Raw genomic sequence first — 17602 nt, 5'->3', positions numbered from 1 at the left:
AACCATGAATCGTCTCGGAATGGCCGTGGAGTTCGTCACTAAAACGCTGAATTCCACGGATAATTGTCGCTATTAGTGTCGGCAATGCCGTTGAGTTCATCACTAAATCGTCTCAGAATGGCCGTTGAGTTCATCACTAAATCGATGAATTCCACGGCCGTGGAGTTCATCACTCTATTGATGAATTGCATGGCCGTGGAGTTTAACATTCTACGGTCTTCGGATATTCTTTCTTTACTGCTGCTGCAATGGAAAAAGGAATATAACTTGAATCGCTTACCTGTTGTTAAGGTTGACAGAGGTATGACAGTCGATGGCTGGATTCCAAGGTGTAAAATGCTGGCATTTGTAAATGACTCAGTTGTCTTCCGTACGGTTGAAGTTGAGTAGGAAGCAGTAGAGATGTTTCCCTCGTAGAACGCTGTGACCCGTGAAGTAGTAGACTCACTTAGCATTGATGACGGGGACAGTGGTCTCGTGTTGCTTTCCTTGTAGAAAACCCATGTCGTTGAAACGCTGCAATTCGTTACCTGCGCCAAGATTGCCACGTCATCCTCTGTCTCCTTTAGCAAACAGGTGTTCATGTTAGTGTATGCTCTTATATTTTGTAGCAACACTTTAGCAATTATAATAGACGTTCAAAACAGAGGAATAGGAAGCAAGATTGAATCATAGTGTATACATTCCTCAAATATTTCTTTTACCAGTTACATGAATTTCTTCTCTGAATCTTACTCTGATTTCTTGTTGGCATTCTAGTTGTGCCTTCATATTCTTTTAAAACCTGGAAACGAACAAAGTACATCGGTGTGGCCTAATGCTACTTGTATGTATCAGGAATAATGCCCTTACTAGTTGAAAAAGGTTACATTATGCAAGCAAGCAAATACCACTAATGGTTTCTGTTATAGATCAAGTTAGTTTGCTAGTTGGCGGATTTTTGGAATGTCAAAAAATGCTGACCCGCAAGAGTAACATGAAATTGAGTCTGACAAAAAAGTTCAAATTAGCTGGTGCACACAGTTTCTTGAAGTGAATAAGGCTTTTCTATGTTTTTCGCGATGTCATCTCTTGCTAAAGGAATACTCTGAAATAGAAGAGAAATAAGGAGATGCATTGGTAAGGATTACTCAAAATGAGTAACTGGCTGGCTTACCTTACTTCCAGGTTGTTCAATGTACATGTAAGCGACGACAACTGATGTAAAAACCAGGATCGCACAGCCCACGATACTCCAGATAACTTTACTGGATTTCCCCTTGCTCCACGTTTCCATAACACGTCCTAAGATCCAATATAAACATAAAGATGGGGCCACAAAAATCTATTTCGTGGGAGTCGAGGATAAAAAGACAAAAAAATAAAAAATATACAAAGCTTACAAGCAAACCAATAATCATATATACATGACCAGGATTTATTCTTTGACTCTTTTCAAAATGTGTAGATTTTGAACAATTATATTTGTAAGAATTCGAACACTGAAGTGTCCTTTTAAATCTGTTTTGAAAGAATGAAATTATTCGACATCAGAGTTATTCTTCGACCACTAACCCTAAAATTTTAAACAACAGTTCAATATCCTAAAAATAGCTTCCATCGTTTCAGTCGATTAAGTTGAATCTTGACGAACCTCCAACTTTGCGACCGAACCTCTTTTCTTCTTGCTTTTCATCTTCGTCAGTCTTTTCTGGTTTGTAACACGGATCTGAGTGCGGCTCTTCCTTCTGCTCGTGATCTCCCATTTCGAGTTTCCGGTTAGGGGGTAGATCGGGCACAGCACGTTTCAAACTGGAGTTTAATTTCACACCTACATCGCCGGAATCCGAATCACCATCTGCAACCTTTTGGTCCATTTCTTCCGACCCCACTGTTGGATGGAAACGAGCCGAAAGTCAACCCCAGGTTTAACAATTTCCTAAAATAACAAGATATATCTGACTATGTGGGAGGGGAGTCATGTTGTTCTAAAATATAAACAAACAAACAAACAAACCCACAAACGTCAGTAAAACGTAACGTTTTTGGTAAAGGTGATAAGAGGAATCTACAACAACGCCGAGTACAAAAAGTGGGGTTTGTCTTTGGTCTAGAGTACCGGACTAATTAACACATGTACAAAAGGTATTGCTCGCCTTAAAGCCACAGATAAATACGTGATGTGTGAAAGAACAAAAACATGTCAAAGAAGCTGTTATGAATTTTGAAAAAAAGTTTGGCAGTGTTTTGTTTGGGGAAACGTTTTGGTGCAAAAAAACAGCTTATAATAAATAAGAGGCTTTAATGTAGAAGGACAAGGGTCCATCACAGACAAATAAGAGACTTTCACTTAGAAGGCAAGGATTCCTCACAGATAAATAAGAAACTTTCACTTAGAAGGGCGAGAATCCCGAACAGATGAATTAGAGACTTTCACTTAGAAGGGCAAGGATTCCTCACAGATAAATAAGAGACTTTCACTTAAAAGGGCAAGGATTCCTCACAGATAAATAAGAAACTTTCACTTAGGAGGGTAAGGATCCAACACAAACAAATAAGAGGCTTTAACTGGGAAGGGCAAAGATCCCTCACAGATTAATAAGAGACTTTCGCTTAGAAGGGCAATAATCCCACACAAATATATAAAAGACTTTCACTTAGAAGGGAAATAATCCCTCACAGATAAATAAGAGACTTTCACTTAGATGGGCAAAAATCCCTCACAGGTAAATTAAACACATTCACTTAGAAGGGCAATTATCCCACACAAATAAATAAGAGGCTTTAACTTGGAAGGGCAAAGATCCCTCACAAATAAATAAGAGACTTTCACTTAGAAGGGCAATAATCCCACACAAATAAATAAGAGGCTTTAAGTGGGAAGAGCAAAGATCCCTCACAGATAAATAAGAAACTTTCACTTAGAAGGACAAGAATAACTCACACATAAATAAGAGACTTTCACTTATAAGGGCAAGGATCCCACACAACTTACAATCAATAAGAGACTTTCGCGTAGGAGGGAAAGGATCCCAAACAAATGGTCGAAAACAAAACCAGACGTATTCAAATCAAAAACATCAAACCGTGATATGCTTATGAAAAACGAACGCCCATGTATGGTAGTTAAAGCAATACTATGATATCATACAAGCCATAGACGCACCTTATTAGGTTTTGGCATATTTTATGGCTAATATATCTAAACGTTCCAATAGAAATTGTAATTTGAAGTGCAATGATCCCCAACAGATTACAATACATAGGAGATTTTTATGAAAGAGGGCGCTGATCTCACGCAGCTTACAAAAATAAGAGACTTTCACGTAAGAGGGCAATGAATAAAAAAATGGCCGATAGCATAAACAGTACCAGACTAATTTAAAGCAAGAACATATGCATATGAAAGAATATGAGGGACCGAAGCACGTGATCAGCCATCTCGACTCAAGACTGGATGGTCTCGAAATCAGCAAATAAGCAAGCGTACGAATTTTGTTATCTTTAACTGCTAAAGTAACTAATCATTTGTTTAGTTCTTTTCTTTATATTTCCAGTTCTGATCCTAATATCAGAGGCAGAGGTAAAAATCCCACATCAATAAATGCTAATTTCGAGCAAGAACATAACATTATTGTTTCAAACCATCATGCGTACGAAAAGTGAACATCCACCTATCGTTTAAACTAATAGTATATCATACAAGCCAAATTATACTAGGATTTGATGTCATTCATGGCATATGTGATCATGAATAAAAATTCTAAAAATCCAAACTAAGAAGGTCATCCTCAATTGAAATCATTATAATTACAATCATCCTCAGCAGTCATAACTCCAATTCATAATCATTGAAGCACTATTTGCATACTTTATGATAGTATGTTGCGTCTTTTTACGTCTTACAACGTAACAAAAGTTGCAACTAAAATGGTGGGCTATATGTTGAATCTTAATCGAAAGTGGACATACCTTTGGTTTCATCAATGATACTGTATCCAGCCGGATCCGCATCTTCATACATTCTGTTGGCACCTTCCTTCTCTTTGTCTCTCATGTCAAGAGGCCGGGACTTTTTTGCCGGTAGAGGTGGTGGGACGTTTCTACAATATACATCTTTATCGCCCTGCTTGTTTGGCCACGGAACCAATGCAAAGATAGTTTCACCATGCGGATCTGAGTCTTCGTACTTTCTGTCCGTTTCGTCATTCCTTCCGTCTACCTTTTTCTTGGCTCCCATGTCAAGTTGGCAGGTGGGGACCTTTCTTTTCGGCAACGGTGGCGGGACATCTTCACCGTTCTGCTTTTTTGGCGGCAACCTTGTATCACCCACCTGTATTTCGGCAAGATGGCGAGACGGGTTTTTTTTTTTACCATCGCGTTGCAGTTTAGAACTCGGTACAAAGATTCTGTCACCATGCAGACCCATGTCTTCGTTTTTTCTTGGTTGCAACGTTGGCGGGACATTTCTAGCACCCACATCTTCAGCACCCTGTTTCTTTGCCACAGATCTCAGTGCAAAGATATTTCCACCAGCCGGATCCACGTCTTCGCACCTTCTTTTCGATTTTTCATGCCTTTGGTCCAATCGTCCTTTTTCTTTGCCTCTTATGTTAAATTGGTGAGACTTTTTTGCTGGCAAAGGCGGCGGCACATTTTTGCCATCCACGTTTTCATCATCCTGTTTTTGAGGCGGCACTTCCATTTCTGCAATACGTAACGCCCTATACGAAGGACGTCCCTAACCGAAGCTAGATGCACATTTTCACCTGAATGAAGGGAGGAAATTCGTTCCGGACAACGTCAGCGGGACAAAGCAGGGGACACAGATTCGAACCCAGCACCTCTGAGTTTTGGGTCAAACACTACGCCACTGCACCACCGCGACACCACACTAGTATGGTAGGTAAAGAAAAATACCTGCATGTTTCAAAGCATGTGTTTTCTTGATTAGTCTCTTACTGCTTCATCTGAAGTAGATGTCTACATCACCACATTTGTAATTCGTGCCCTGTGACGCCATATCATAAAAGGAACGATTAATAATGGTATTTTCAAAGAATTTTCAAGGCTTGTGGGTGGGGTAAAGGACGGGGGGGGGGGGGAACTAACTTTCTAGTAACTCTTTTTGAGTATGTCCTACAGTATACGTAAAATGACCGGTAGAATAAGCTATAACGGGTAGTAGTTATCAATGTTATAATGGTGGAAATAGTTACCGAAAGTCCTGGGGACGTACCCCAGGGTAACCCTAGGGCAACAACTCCAGGGTAACCCTAGAGCAACAACTCCAGGGTAACCCTAGGGTAACTACCCCAGGGTAACTACCCCAGGGTAACAACCCCAGGGTAACAACCCCAGGGTAACTACCCCAGGGCAACTACCCCAGGGTAACTACCCCAGGGCAACCCTAGGATAACAACTCCAGGCTAACCCTAGGGTACTTAGCCCTAGCGTGCTTACTGTATGCTACGGTCAAAATTGAACCGGTGTCCGTAGGGGGTGTAGCCCCCGTCGGGCTCTGAAGCCACAAATTTGCCCCGGTGGATCACCAGATATGCGGTGTTTTCACGGTTAGGTTACGGCGTCGATTTGTCGCCGGGTCCCGGCCCCTTTTTTCCAATTATGACCGTGGCATAAGTTATGGAGCTGGAGAGATGACCACGAACAATGAATTGATATGCAAATAAGGGGAAGACAAATTTTTAGATAGTCCAATAGAAAGCAAATTAGACAACTCAAGACAAGGTTGAAGTAAAAGCTGTTCAACTGATCTTGCTCACAGTCACTGACGAAAAGTAGTGGATGCTACTTGAAACGTCTGACCGTTTCCAAAATCATATCCAGTTGTTTGAGTAATTGCTTTTTTTGGCGTAAGAAATAACATAGTTCCTTAAAAGGCAATAATTACAGTCTAATTATTTCTGATTGTCGCCGTTCTTGATCCACAACTGAGACATTCTGTACAGAAAGTGCCTTTTCTTAGCGTTGGATTTTGGTTTCAGAAGTTTGATTGTGTTTGTTCTGGTTGAGCGCGTTTAGTAGTTGTGGATCTCTGACAGGAATGTGATTTTGTCGTACAGGACCGTTGGTTGTTTGGCTATTATTATTTGTGTAAAAAATGAAAGGCTTTTTAGTTGAATTCTGTTCTTAACAGTCAACCAGTCCAAGGTTCTTAGCATGGTGTCCACCTGTGTATCACGATCACAGCAAAGAGTAAACCTCGCGGCCCTGTTCTGAACCATCTTTAGTCTTCTTTGTTCTGTGTTGTTTCGCCATACTGAGCAACAGTAGTCTATTTGTTGGATTACCAAGGCGAAGTCAACAGGGTTTACCCTCTCCTTGTATTACGGTTTCCTTGTATTACGTCTTCTCTGATACTCCTATACTTCAATGATGGAAGTTTCAGATTTTGAGCCCCGTGCTATTAGGTTGATTTTTGAACGCCGGCGGAAGATCTTTGTGTTATTCCCAAACAATCAAAGTTCACTATCCGCCATATCTGGCATGTCATAAACAGATATGGTGAAAAGAATGCCCACTTGTTGGACGCCACTGGTCACATCTGCCCACCTTGATCTTACACCGTTAACACAAACCCTCTGCTTTCTTTTTCAGGAATGAATGAGTTTATTGAGTTTATTGAAATGCCATCCATCTATAGGAGGTTTCTTTACAGTCCGTAGATTTTCACTTTGGATAGCAATCACTTGATTGCCACAGAATCAAAGGCTTTACGAGAGTCCAGGTATCATTGGAAAGCTATAGGTCTACTGGAAAGCATTCATTTAGCCATTCAGTCCATTTGTCAAGGCATGTAAATATCGGGGTGACTGTAGATCTACCCTGGAAAAAATCATATTGATGAGGTGTAAGGTTGTTTAACTTCATGTGTTTAACAATGTCATCTCTTATCAGTCCCTCCAGGATCTTCCCCATCAATGATGTAAGACTAACTTGAGAATAATTGCATGGTGTCTTCTTACAGCCTTTTTTGTAAGCTGGCATAACTTCGGCAGTTTTCCGTACATTAGGCAGTTTGCCTTCTTTTATAGATAATATTTAACGCATATTGTAATGCATATTGTAATGCCAGTGTGTCCGCCAACTGTTTTTACCCTTATCCTGCTGGAGTTCTATACCAATACACGACCCCACTGCTGGGGTTCCCAGACACCTTTCAAACAAGGGGTACTAGTGTGATATTGCTTACTTTCAGTTACGTTGCTTTACAGTAGCCCCATAAAGGTATATATCATTGGAAAGCATAGATGTGTACTCTCAAGAAATCCTGCACTCATCTACAAGTGTATCTGCATAAGGGTCAATAGCGGCAATAAAACAATAAAACATACTTTTTCATTAAACCATTGTATCATACGTCTTTCATATTCTACATTAAATTGTGTATTTATTGACAGCAAACTATCTGAAGACTGCTGACAACATCAACCATGTCCATGTGAGTAAAAAAAAAACAGGCAGGTACTGCTACAGGTGAGTTAATGATTGGACATTAGCCTTGGTGCTGAGCAGACTGTTTTATCTGTGGCTACTGTAGTATTGTAGACTTCTTTCTGTGACTTCAATGACAATGACAATGACAATGACAATTAACTTTATTGCATATTCATGCCCAGCATGGGCTAAATGCATTAGGTAACATAAAGTAAAAGAAATGGAACATTGTTATATATTCCATCTAAATCTACAGAGTCTCTTCTCTCTTCTTGAAACATTTGTATACAAATTCACATAGTTTTCCAATTATATCGTCGTTTTTAGATGACATGATACATGTGAATAGCTCGTTATTTTTAAGATGCGTATATTTTTTGTCTAGTTGTATGGGACTTACAAGGGATCTGCGCATGTCTGCGTATAGTGAGCATTCTAAGATAAAATGTATTTCATCTTCTATACAATCATAAAAGAAATTGGACACAAGCTTCTTCCATAAAAACAGCAGACAACTTCTACATTGTTTGAAAATGTACAATAAGTTCATAATACAAGCTATCAATGTAATTATGGATATAAAAAGCAATAAAACACAATTTGGTGAAGAACCATTGCATTATCAACACCATAGTAATTAAGTGAAATAAAAGTTCATAATAGCTATGTCTGTGGCAAGATTACATCTAAAAGTCACTAAGACTTGTCAAAAACGTAGTACAAATTAAAGATTGTATGACATCATACTTAATTACAGGGATTGCATAAATTAAACCTTCTCTGTGCGATTCAGTGAATTCCAGGTCAGGTAGAGTTCCAGTTGTCACTGAATCGTCAGCTATTTGGCACGTTCTGGCCCTCAGCCACTACCATGAAGGGGACCAAGATCAATTTCGCGGCTTTACGGTAAGTGCCAACTCGTCTCCAAAGATTTACCGTGAAATTGGGCACGCGTCAATGTGGCGATCAGGTTCCTAATGTTTTGAAGCATTTTTTCCAATAATTCATATCCAGGGTAGTATGTTCTGCCTCAGCTTTGGTGAAAAAAAGACCCTTTATGCATTTGTGACCGAGCAGACTTCGACATGTTGGCGTTTAAACGAAGAAGTAAAAAAGATAGAAAGTTAAAACGAAGAATTAAGCCATAACAAACAAATGTCGTCTGCAAATCTTGATCCGCCATGTTTCCCCCATAACTAAGTATGCATAATTAGGTATGCAAAGAACTCTGGGGCGGATTACGTAACCACAATATTGACCCCTCACCCGTGTTTGGCGGTTTCAAGTATCATATGGTTATTCCGGGTACGCGCGCGTCAGTCCTACGTGTTTATTCGGGGAATACCCTGAAACCGACAAATGTTGGGGCTCGCGTACAGAACATGCATGTGGAACCCGACATATGTCGGGTGCCGCGCTACTAGGGTTTTTAATTTAATAACGTTAAGGTCTTGATGTAGGGCTTCCTGATCCTTACGACAATGTATGGTTCTATAGATGTTGCTGTCATGTCATCTGCAAAGATCCATATACGTACTGACAACCGCATCGGTTAAGTCATTTATGAAATCAACAACCAAAGCTAGGCCCAAAGCACATTCCTGTGGAATTCAACTTGTGACCGCACACAATGGCAATTTCGAACCGTTTATTACCACGCACTGCTTTTTGTTGTGAAGAAGATCCTAAAAACCACTTTAATGGGTACTTTGACACCGCATAAGGTTCAGGTTCACTAAAAACCTTGATGAGGGACAGAATCAAAAGCCTTTTTAAAGTCCATATATGTAATGTACACTTGGTCGTTCCTCTCTAGAGCGTTTGACCAGTCATCCATAATTGTTAATAACTCGGTAGTACATGACCATCTGGGAGCAAACCCATTCTTGGGGTCAGTGAACAAGTTAAGTCATTGATCATTAAAAGGTCCATCAAAGTGTCGCAGACAATAGATTCCAAAGTGCTGGATCACTTCTACGGCTTCTGTTTTAAGTACCGGGGTAACCTTTGCTACTTTTCAATCTGTCGGTAGTCTTCCAGACTCCTGAGATTTGTCAAAGATGATATTTTGAGGATACGCCAGTAGGTTTGCGAGTTCATTTAGCTTAAGAAACCTGGGATGCAAATCATCAGGCCAGACAGATTTAGTTGGATTAAAATTTGTCCCTTACCACTCCCTGGGTTAGTGTATATGTGTCGCAGAACTGTGATAGCTAGTCTTGCGCTAATGGAATGTTAGCAGTATTTTCATCAGTTAAGACACTTCCAAAGAGATTACTTAGCGCTTTAGCTTTATCATAGTCGACGCTGTTATACCATTTGGCTTGTCCAAGCTGCCAATCTTGATTCTTGTTCTTAGGCGAGATTTGATGCATTTCCAGAAAGATTTAGAGTTGCTTTTTGATGCATTTAACTAACCTGTCTTAATATTCACCACACTATTTTCTTGTGGGGCTTTATCAATCTCAGTTTTTTATTTTCACTTACCACGTCTCACGAGTTTAGTATAGAACGCTGTAGAACCATGTTACCGTGAAAAAAGATATGATAAATAGAATGCAAGTTGAATTTCCTTTCAAATGCGTTTCGCTCAAAAGGCAATGGTTATTTCTTGAATGATCAAGCCGTTTCGTCACCTGGAACGACTTGGCAGATGAAGAAGTTCTGTTTTTCGCACAAGTTGTCGGACCATTTATTTACTATGTCTTTGAGTACCGAATTCCATTCCCAAAAATGATTATAATGAACGCAATCTCGAATGTGACTAGGTAGCCCCTTGCTTGGGTAATTTATCGCCCATGAGCTGTACTGCACAAGTGGAGACCCATCCACCCACTCAAACGTTCCTTCTACACGGCGGTCGTGCAAGCCGAACCACAAGGGACTCAAGGGATACCGGTACCCTGGCTTGATATACAAGGAGATGAGGAAGTCGTTGATCTGGGCGTCGCGGGGCATAGCGAGGGTACCACCGTTTTCACCACAGGTCGCGGCCGCTTCGCTGAAACTTTGTTTCATCCTGAACACCTTGTAGCAGATCCCGCGGAATCCCGCAAAATCGCCTCTGCAAGACACTGTGGAAAATGTAAAGACACGGGGATAGTACATATATCTTTGTAATGATCCAAATTCTAGCATTCCAGTCGATAATTGTATTTCATTTGAATATGGTATAGCGGTTAAAGTCTATATCTGACTTTTCATTTTACAAAAATGCATATTTGTGTGCATTACAATAGACTCATCTGTTAACAAAGACAAAAACTGTCAAAAGGTTTAACCCCAGTGTTTGTGATATAACATTAAAAGTAGAAGACAACGAAAAAAATGCTGGTAAGCTTTTAATGTATGTAAAATCATATATTGTAATATCTGAACACAGAAAAGGTGGTAACATCAACTTTACCCGACTTGCCCCAGCTGTTTGTCTGAGGGCGCTCAAGTTGTTCGACAGGGTTTGGATAGGTTGACCCAGCAGACAGAGGGACTCCTGGCTGGTCATCCTTGCCCATGGATCGCATTTCTTCTAAGTGTCCAGGAGGGCCCGACTGTCCAAGAGTCCCGTTAGACCCGGAGTCTCCTGGCAGGATGGGCCCAGTCTTCCTCGAAGGCTCAGTCATGTCGGGAGGGTTATGTCCCACGGGTCTCACCTTACCTAGGAGAGACAGGTGACACCAACATGTCTGGATTTTCACGAAACATTGCAAAATCTATACCTGCATCATGGAAAACTGTCGTTCCTGTGTTTATTTATCCTCTTTGAAAAATCTAAACGCTCCTACAGTTCTAGAACAAGCTGCTAGAGGACCAAAACCCACAACGATTCATTCCGACATTTAAAAAAAAGGCTTTTACCCAAAATCTTAAAGCCATAACATGTCCAGGACAAACGATATTTTAAAGACTAGAAGTTCTGCTGCCGGTGCCAATGAAAGCAGAAAGCCCATAATTGAACTTGACACGTTTTCGCAAGACCTATTCATATACAAAGTATCATAACTATCCATGTATAGGTTCATAAAGGAGTCCTAAACTCCAGACGTTGGTGTTATTTTTCACTAGTTTATGTATCAGTTAATACCTAATCATCCGACTTTTTACAGAATTCTGCTTGTGGTTAATTTCGCAAGGTGTGTTTTTTAAACAATATGGTACTCATTAGACCCGTGCAGACCCTACCCATGTATTCCCTATGCGTAAACATACATCATTAATCGTGGATATTTTTCGGCATAAACGAGGGTGGTTAAACACAATAAGAAGGCCATTTGTTAATTAGATATAAAAGAACACATAGCAAGACGAGTTTTTCATAACCACCATGACATTCTTTTTATAATATAACTTTTGTCAGGCCTTGTCAGGCACACTGTATTAGGCCATAGGCTGAGGTTGTTTAATTTGATTAATCCGAAAATAAAGGGTCACCTGGGGAATTCGGTTGAATACTGAATGCTTTTTTATGCACACGGTACTAGTGGGTACTTTATCGTATACTGTGAAAAATATCAATTTTTACTTACTAAAATTATCATCTGTTGGAAAATAATTCCCCCCTTTGAAGTTTAGGACTCCCTTAAGTTATGATGACCACAAATATCGGAAAGACAAGCGCAAACGCACAGACAGACAGGCAGACACACCTACACACACAGACAAATACACGTGCAAGCCAAAAACAATTTCTAATGGAGGTAAATGTACAAACTATTAGTGCTGTGGAGAATGGGTGGATTGGTGCTAGCAGAGCTGGCGATGACGGCAGATTCTGTAACGTTAAATGTAGTCCGGATCCGGTGTGTGGAGTCTTGGGTTGGATTGGCTTGGAATATGAAAGCAACATAAGGTTCCAGCATTAAAGAAGAATATGGTTCCAAACATGACTGAGTTTTTAATCCCTTCCCCCGTCTCTGTCCATGCCTAGTCTGGGCAGTCGATATCAATACAACGTTGCTAGCACATCCGTGAATATTTTCATCAGGTTGGTAAGTCGCTGAATAAAAATACATTAAACCGAAGTTTCGCTGATCGTCTGACACCTCCCCCATTTTAGTTCTGTTTTACTATGTACTTCAGCTATGGGCATAGCTTCTTACAGATGTGATCCTAAAAGTAAATTAGAATCCTGCCACACCATAAGATGTTTAGGGCGGTGCCCATCTCCGTTTCGTAGCCCTGGGCCCTACTATGGTGCATTCACTACAGCAGGGGGATTGTCCACTGGCAGTGGAGTTTGTTTAACCTCTTTACGGTTTCATTTTTATAAAGTCTTTAGTATGACTAAATGCGCCTCTTGTCTAGAGGTGTCCTACCCGGGAGTTGAACTCAGGCCTTCTGGTTCCAGGTAATTAGAAGCATAATATGTAGTAAGTAACAGAACCGCAGACAACTACACGACAGGGACACCACGATCCAAAAACTAAAGTATTTAGAAATGTATAGAGACAGTTATTGTAGTCTCAAAAGTAAAGAAGTGTATCATATAAAAAGATGCTGTCAAATAACAATGAGAGTTGTGGTAATGTATATGTATTGAAAGAATTGGGAAATGATTTATTTACAAATCACACCTTACCGTTTGGATGTTGTGGTCATGTGTATTGTGTAACATCAGTGTGAGAATTACTGCAATGGTTGCCCCGGATCCAACCAGGACAACAGTAGCGATGAGGCAGAAACACCGCCCGATAGAACAAGAGTCTGTGTATGTAATTCAACCGGACCAAAGTCAATGAGTGGGTAAAAAATGATCATCCGAATAGAAAGAAAGACATCAACCCCAACACACTGCGTTTTACAAAGCTCCCAGCCTCACAAAGACTGAAATGTGCACATTGTTAATTGCAGAAACACATAGAGACACGGAGACACACACACATGCTAAAAGTACTACTTCACTCCCTTGTAGTGACGTAACAAGTTAAACAGCTAATTGCCTTGTTGCAGTATTTTTACGCAAATCTAAAACTTGGTTTTTCCTTGTCAGTGAGTAGAAATACGGCACACTGACATGAAATTGTAAAATAGGGTGTTCCTTTAAAATGGATGGTTGTAGTTAAAATCAATCAGTAAAAGTGACTGATGAATGTCTAGATAATTATTACTTGTCTCTATGAGTTACGAGTATCTGTCAAATGCGGTAAACTAGCAAAAGGACACCTAACAAAGAAATCATTTCTAAACATCTATATTCACCAGAGGTCAACAGTTGAAGGGAAAATGATAAGAGAAAATAAGAAACAACCAAAACCATATAAAGAATGTTATAGTAATAATTACAAGTCCTAGCAATAGAGGTTAATCAGAACTGAAAGGCTAAAATAATTATCACCGTGAGAGCCACACAGAACACTACAGAATGATTGTTAGGGTCAACGTACCATTTGTTGCATTGTGACCACCGTTTGTCACGCACATGGGATTTAAACAAAGATTGTCCGGAGAATTCCGAAGATTGTGCACATGAGCGTTGCCCTTACGTCTGTTTTGGGGAATCCCGGGGCCGTTGTCACCAGTGATGTCGCTAGTGCCATTTGAAGTACAATTTCCCCCAAACGTACTGCCTGGTGACCCGGCCAAAGGGTTGACAGATATGTCTGAGTCAGTTATTGTTCCAGGCACTGTTGAAGATGCTTCACCACGATTTGGTTCATCCCCAACAATATATGTAACTGCGTATGGTTCAATGTTGTCAGAGACGTCAACATGGCTGTTATCTTTAACAAGCCGTTCATATGTATCAGTGGTTCTCTTGGCGTTCGCGTTTAAAGTGGTGTTGTGTGGCCTGACTTGAGATTCTTGTCCTGTGTCCGTGTCTTGATGATCTGTATCCATGTGATGCAAAGACTCTTCCTTTGTTCCAAACGAGGGCATCTCATCCTGTGGGATACTCGAAAAGTCTGTGCCGGAGGCTGGGTTGTTTCCCGTGTACAGGGCACTTAATTTTTCGGGCCTTAAAAGAACCCCGGACCGGTAAGGATCTCCATCGTTTACTGAGTATGTAGGGTTATTGTGCATTTCATCCTGTGGGACACTTGAAGAGTCTATGCCGGATGCTGGGTTGTTTCTGGTGTACAGGACACTTAATTCTTCGGTCCTTGAAATTGTCGCCGACCAGTCTGGATCTCCATCGTTAGTTGAATACGTAGGGTTTTGCTTGCCTCGAATAGGTATCTGGTGACGTTCACCAGGTCCGGTAAGGTTTTGAGAATTTGGCCTTCCTGGAAGCTCAGGTGGCCCGACGGGCCTCCTTTTCCCCGGGGGTCCAGGAACTCCAGCCTTGCCACTCGGTTCCATCATGGGGTCAGTTTCTGTCAGGTGTCGAAGAGCCTTGCCATCCGTTCCCAACGGTCCGTTCCGTCCCATGGCAATGGGTCCAGGTGGTCTCATAGGTCCCTTTGTTCCTGGGGGTCCGGCAGGCAACATGGATCCATTTTCTCCTAGGAGCCCAGGAGGCCCGGCAGACATATGGGCTCCAGTCTGGCCATCCTGTCGCATGGCTACGGCCGGTTCCATTGATCCATTTTCTCCTGAATGGCCAGGTGACCTGGGAAGCCCAGGAGGTTCGGCAGACCCGGTGATTTCTGGCAAAATGGCCCCCGTCATGCTGGGAGCATTAAGTCCCATAGGTTTTCCCTTACCTGGAAAGACACCCACATGTCTGGAAATTCACGACATACTAGGAAGGCAACATTTTGGAGAAAATGCAGGATATTCCCTTCCATTAATAAAGGATGAAACCTCAAATGAGGTTCTCATTAGCATAAACTACATTCCGTTGTAATTATCTTTCATAAAGCTACCTACACTTCCAATATGACATCTGTCATTTACCGTAAGGTAAATATGAGCTTCTTCCTACATTATGCAAATTAGGTCTTCATCAGGATAACGCACATTCTAAAGCTACCTACACCTCCTTTATTACACAGTTTGTACATTAATAGAACTACCACCCCATATCTACTTGGTTTTTGGCAGAAAAAAAAGAAGAACACGCCAGCAAAACATTGTATTTCCCCCCATACCCTATACAGGATATAGGGAGGGAAATATGATTACAAAATTCAAGAGCTAAGAATGCGTGAAGTCTAAGGGAAAGTTTGAAAAAGTAAAGTGATCAAATAAATGCTGTCTTTAGGATCTAGTGTAAAACTAAGGTGCATAAGGCACAGATATTCTTAACATCATAGCATGTTGTACTTGCACAAATGTAAATTGATACAAGCACAAGTATATGAATAATATAAACAAGTAAAATGTTTACTTAACATTCTTACACCAACTGTTTAAACTTCAAAGCCCTATTCAAATTCATCACTGAGATGTCTAATCGTAAAGCTTATGTACCTTGCTAGGGGCTGACCAAATAAAGGCTAGGGTCTGCAGGTTTTTGCTAGGATTGGCCGGGTAATCGGACACACAACATTTTAGCTAGGCCTTATAAACAGAGATTGTCCATCTGTACTGTGAACTGTGTGCTTGGCATGTCAGCATTTGATAAATCTTTTCGCCAAAGCTTCAAAACAACGTAGACAATTCAGAGGACGTGTCGATCTGATGGGAAATCACAACTTACCTCCGTTGTCCCCAGTCTGGAACTGCTGCTGCCCTCCTAGCATGCTGCCACTTATCAGGTTACCGGGCAGAAAAAAAATCACGTCCTACACCTGGCAAACAATGGCTGGTCTGAACACAGTCTCAAGCTACACCCAGGCCAGTGAAAAACAAGCACCTGCCTGTGTGCCACAGAACCTCCTGTAATGGCGCAGTCCAGAAAAACTAGATGGTTCAAGTTCAATTGTCTGCTTCTCTTTGGGATTGCGCGGTGGGCGTTTCATCACTGATATGAAAATCTCTCCCCTGACGTTGTCTGCTGTCAGATGTAAATAAGTCAATAGCTCACGTCTTTATCGTCTGTGAGATAAATCGTAGCTCTGTAGACCTGAGTCATGCTGTGCTTTTGCAACACTTAACCTTACACATATTTCTTTGGAACTTGCTCTCTGTAATGAACATGTACAAAGTACTATATACTCGCAAAAGAAAAAAAAAAATATTTTTTATCATGCTCCCTTGAACTTTGATTTCATTTAACCTGATCTATTCATAAACCCTACTTTGTCATAGAAATTCTCGACTTTCTTAAAGGAAATCTCATAACATGAAGTTGGAGTTAAGACGCTGCATCCCGCAACACCTGCCGAGAACAGGTGATGATTCGCCTGGCGATGACGTCATAAGAGTTGGGCATGTGATCCACCACCTTGTCAGTTGAACTTTACTGTCTCCAATGTAATTCTGTTCTTCTCAGTGTGTGTGTGTTACAGTCAACCAATCCAGTCGTGCAGGAATGGTCATCATTTTATCATATTTCCTTATAATTGTGTATTTATTCATGCTTATTATGTGCTTAATCATGCTTTTGTATATACGTTTATTGTGGCACTAATAGAAGTTTTTTAGAATTTTGTCACCACTATATCTGTACATGTAAAAAAGAGTGTATCAAGTAATCTTACCCATCGTGTGTGGGTGGCTATGGAAGACAAATCCGTACGTGCTCTGATATTTACTCTACCTGGCAGTATGAATGAATGAATGGATATTTTATTTTCGTGTTCTGCGACTTTTCGTGTTCTGCGCCCAGCCAATACGGACTTATAGGACACCAAATTGAATACATAAAATTGACATAGGATAGTGTTGGTAGAGGTAGTACGAATAGTATTTAGGGTATAAATTAGTCACTGTGCACGTCAGGAAGGCCGAAACTGTAGTGAATGGTGAAGAAATACATCACTTTTGAGACTCTATGAGTGGGATTACGGTTTTTGTGCTGGCATACATTTGGGGCTGGATATTGATATTAATCACTCTCCATAATAAGCCTTGATTATTTGGCGAAGATAATGTGTTCGTGGAACTCTAGTTGTCTTATGTATTCTGTCGCTTCCGTTGTGGTAGATTTTACTCTTTTCACGCTTTTGTTGGGGTATAAGACGTCCACTTTTATGCCTTTTGTGTTTTGAGTCTCCTATGATTAGTACGTCGGGCGGCAATTCTTTGGTTCAACGACTTGTCTCTGTTGTTTTGTCTTGTAGATTGGTGTGTTGCATTGGCCAGGCATGAGGTCTTCTTTGTTCCAACTGTAGCACGCTGTTCA

At 40.8% G+C, this 17602-nt stretch overlaps 1 protein-coding gene across 1 annotated transcript; it reads right to left on the bottom strand.

Moving 5' to 3' along the window:
* Positions 1–9454: 9454 nt before the first annotated feature.
* Positions 9455–16058, bottom strand: LOC136439542 (collagen alpha-1(XIX) chain-like). The gene is made up of 5 exons (XM_066434961.1): positions 16016–16058; positions 13917–15077; positions 10844–11092; positions 10262–10511; positions 9455–9551 (listed from the first exon to the last, which is right to left on the bottom strand). The coding sequence occupies exons 1-5, from the start codon at positions 16056–16058 to the stop codon at positions 9455–9457; spliced, it is 1800 nt and encodes a 599-aa protein (XP_066291058.1).
* Between the last annotated feature and the right edge of the window lie 1544 nt (positions 16059–17602).

Source organism: Branchiostoma lanceolatum, chromosome 8 (genome assembly GCF_035083965.1).
Source record: "Branchiostoma lanceolatum isolate klBraLanc5 chromosome 8, klBraLanc5.hap2, whole genome shotgun sequence".
Lineage (NCBI taxonomy): Eukaryota > Metazoa > Chordata > Leptocardii > Amphioxiformes > Branchiostomatidae > Branchiostoma > Branchiostoma lanceolatum.
The sequence above is the reverse complement of the archived record's forward strand: the minus strand, read 5'-3'. Positions and strand labels throughout refer to the sequence as shown.

Bases quoted from the DNA above. Each gene is read 5' to 3' on its own strand.
- LOC136439542 (XM_066434961.1), bottom strand. From the start codon at position 16,058: ATGCTAGGAGGGCAGCAGCAGTTCCAGACTGGGGACAACGGAG. The intron at 15,078-16,015 runs GTAAGTTGTGAT...GTGTCTTTCCAG, and splicing joins CCAGACTGGGGACAACGGAG to GTAAGGGAAAACCTATGGGA. The intron at 10,512-10,843 runs GTAAAGTTGATG...CATTTTCCACAG, and splicing joins AAACAGCTGGGGCAAGTCGG to TGTCTTGCAGAGGCGATTTT.